This window comes from Centruroides vittatus, unplaced genomic scaffold (assembly GCF_030686945.1).
Source record: "Centruroides vittatus isolate TY-2023 unplaced genomic scaffold, ASM3068694v2 contig_370, whole genome shotgun sequence".
NCBI lineage: Eukaryota > Metazoa > Arthropoda > Arachnida > Scorpiones > Buthidae > Centruroides > Centruroides vittatus.
This window is the reverse complement of record NW_027122193.1, coordinates 21892-24956: the sequence shown is the minus strand read 5'-3', so window position 1 is coordinate 24956 and position 3065 is coordinate 21892. Positions and strand designations below refer to the sequence as shown.

The following is a 3065-nucleotide window of genomic DNA, read 5'->3' as shown; positions in this document are numbered from 1 at the left end:
ATTTGTATAGGAAATATTTAAAATATTTAAATATAAATAGTTTAAAATTTCCTGTAAATGTTAAAAATATTCCGATATTTGAAAAAAATAATTGTTTAAATATTAATGTATATGGATACGAAAACAAACTAATTTATCCGATTTATATAACCAAATTTCAATTTGAAAAAGAAATAAATTTGTTATTATATAAATCTCATTATTTTTTAATTAGAAATTTTAATAGACTAATGTCTGAGAAATTTTTGCCAAGAAAATTTTGCAAAAGATGTTTAAATGGTTTTGAAAGAGAATGTACTTTAAATGAGCATCTCAAATTTTGTTCTAATCATAAATATCAAAAAGTATCCACCCCGAAAGGAAAAGAAGCAATCACCAAATTTCATTCTCATGAAAAATCATTATTTCACCCAATCTGCATATTTGCAGATTTTGAATCAATTTTGGAAAAGGTTTCTTCTAATGAAATAAATCCTAAAGAAAGTTTTACTAAAATCGTTGAAATTCATAAACCTATATGTTATTCGATTATAATTATTGAAAATGAGGATAAAATAATATATGCTAATTTTTATTGTGGTGATAATGCTGTTAATAATTTTTTAATTGATATTCAAAACCAATTGAATAATTTGTTAAGTAAAATAAGTCATAATGTTGAAATTAATTTAAATACTGTTACTAATAATTCAAGACATTTATGTCATATTTGTAATGAAAAATTTGATGATGATGATATCCGTGTAATGGACCACGATCATCAAACAGGCTGTTTTCGAGGGTGGGCTCATAATAAATGCAATTTAAATTATAGACTAAAACCGTTTATTCCAATTATATTGCACAATTTTTCTGGTTATGATTCGCATTTAATTTTTAAAAATATACCTTCTAAATTATTTTCAAAAATTAGTATTATTCCAATAAATTCAGAAAAATTTACGACATTTTCATTAGATTATTTTAAATTTATTGACAGTTATCAGTTTTTAAATTCTTCTCTCTCTGTTTTAACCGATAATTTAAAAAATGCGAATTATAATTTTCCAATTTTTAATCATTTTTTTCGTCATTACAAATATAGAGAATTATTAAAAAGAAAAGGAATTTTTCCATATTCCTATTTTAAAAACAAAGAAATATTAGATGAAATACAGCTACCCCCAAAAAAATGTTTTTATAACGAATTATCAGGAGAAAATATTACAGATGATGATTATAATCATGCTCAATTAGTTTGGAAAAAATTTCGCTGTGAAACTTTCAGGGACTATTTAAAATTATATCAATATGTTGATACCATATTATTAGCAGATATATTCCAAAATTTTAGAAAATTAAGTTTAACATATTATAATTTAGATCCTGTATATTTTATAACAACACCTGATTTAACATGGAATTGTGGTTTAAAAATGACAAAAATTGAATTAGAATTATTTAATGATCTTGATATGTATTTATTTATTGAAAGTGGAATGAGGGGGGGAGTAAGTTTAGCAGGGAAAAGATTTGCGCAAGCTAATAATCCATTAATACCCGAAACATATGATAAAAATCAACCTCATAATTATATTCTGTCAATAGATGCAAATAATCTTTATGGGTTTGTAATGAGCGCATACTTACCCGTAAATAATTTTAGATGGCTTCACAAAGATGAAATAGATGCTTTAGACATAACTAATATATCTGATGAAAATAGCATAGGATATATCTTAGAAGTTGATTTAAAATATCCTGAATATATTCATGACCGACACGATAATTTGCCGCTAGCTGTTGAACACACTGCCATTCCGTATGATTTATTATCTAATTATCAAAAAACAGTACTAGATAAATTAAATTTAAAATATACTAATAGTAAAAAATTAATTCCTACTCTTTTTGATAAAACAAACTATGTGGTTCATTATAGAAATTTAAAATTTTATCTAGAAGAGGGCCTGATAGTAACTAAAATTCATAGAGTATTGGCATTTTGTCAAAGTGCATGGCTTAAAAAATATATATATTTTAATAATAAAAAAAGACAAGAATCAACTAATGATTTTGACAAATCATTTTTTAAATTAATGAATAATAGTTTTTTTGGCAAAACATGTCAAAATGTAAGAAAGCGTATTAACTTAAAAGCAGCTACAACATTAAATCAATATCGCCGATATCTATCTAAACCGTCTGTAGAACAATTTCAAATTATAAATGATAATCTTACAATTTTTAAAATGAAGAAACCTAATTTATGCTTAGACAAACCTATTTATATAGGTTTTTGTGTATTAGAATTAAGCAAATTACATATGTATGAAACATTTTATAAAGTATTTAAAAACAGATATGGTGAAAACGTACATTTATTATATACCGACACAGATTCATTAACACTTCAAATTTATACAAAAGATATTTATGAGGATTTTAAATCATTCCCTGATATTTTTGATTTTAGTAACTATCCTAAAACTCACAAATTATATAATGAAATGAACAAAAATAAATTAGGATATTTTAAAGATGAAACACTTTCGAAACCAATAATTGAATTTTGTTCTTTAAAACCAAAGATGTATTCTTATATTTTTGATAAACAAAATAAAAAAACCGCTAAAGGTATTAAAAAATCTGTTATAAAAACATTTAATCACGATAAATATAAAGAAGTTTTATTCAACACAGAGCTATTAAGACATCAGCAATATGGAATTAAAAGCAAAAATCATGTAGTAACAACATACCTGCAGAACAAAATTTCGCTTTCTCCATTTTATGATAAAAAATTCATTCAAGATAATGGAATAGATGTGGTATCGTTCGGTCATTACAGCTTCTACTCTTGATTCTTACAGATTTTTGGATATCATCATCATCATCTCCACAATACGGATTTTTAATAGTAGGTAAACGAAAACATAGTTATGTAATACATAGTGTTTGTAATAAAACTTATGTATGTTTAAAGCAAGCATGTAATAAAGCAGCATCATTAAAACTGTCTAAGAATAAAACATATGAATGTAAATTTTTTGTAATAAATGATAAAATAACATTACCAATATATG

At 24.0% G+C, this 3065-nt stretch overlaps 1 protein-coding gene across 1 annotated transcript; it reads left to right on the top strand.

The window, feature by feature from the left end:
• The first annotated feature begins 1415 nt into the window (after positions 1-1415).
• LOC136975325 (uncharacterized) lies at positions 1416-2843 on the top strand. The gene is made up of 2 exons (XM_067270378.1): positions 1416-1801; positions 2342-2843. Exons 1-2 carry the CDS (start codon positions 1416-1418, stop codon positions 2841-2843), a joined length of 888 nt encoding a protein of 295 aa, XP_067126479.1.
• The last annotated feature ends 222 nt before the right edge of the window (positions 2844-3065 follow it).

Excerpts from the sequence above, each read along its gene's own strand:
- LOC136975325 (XM_067270378.1), top strand. The coding sequence starts at position 1,416 with ATGACAAAAATTGAATTAGAATTATTTAATGATCTTGATATGTATTTA. Across the intron at positions 1,802-2,341 it reads GTTGAACACACTGCCATTCC|ATATGGTGAAAACGTACATT; the intron begins GTATGATTTATT and ends ATTTAAAAACAG.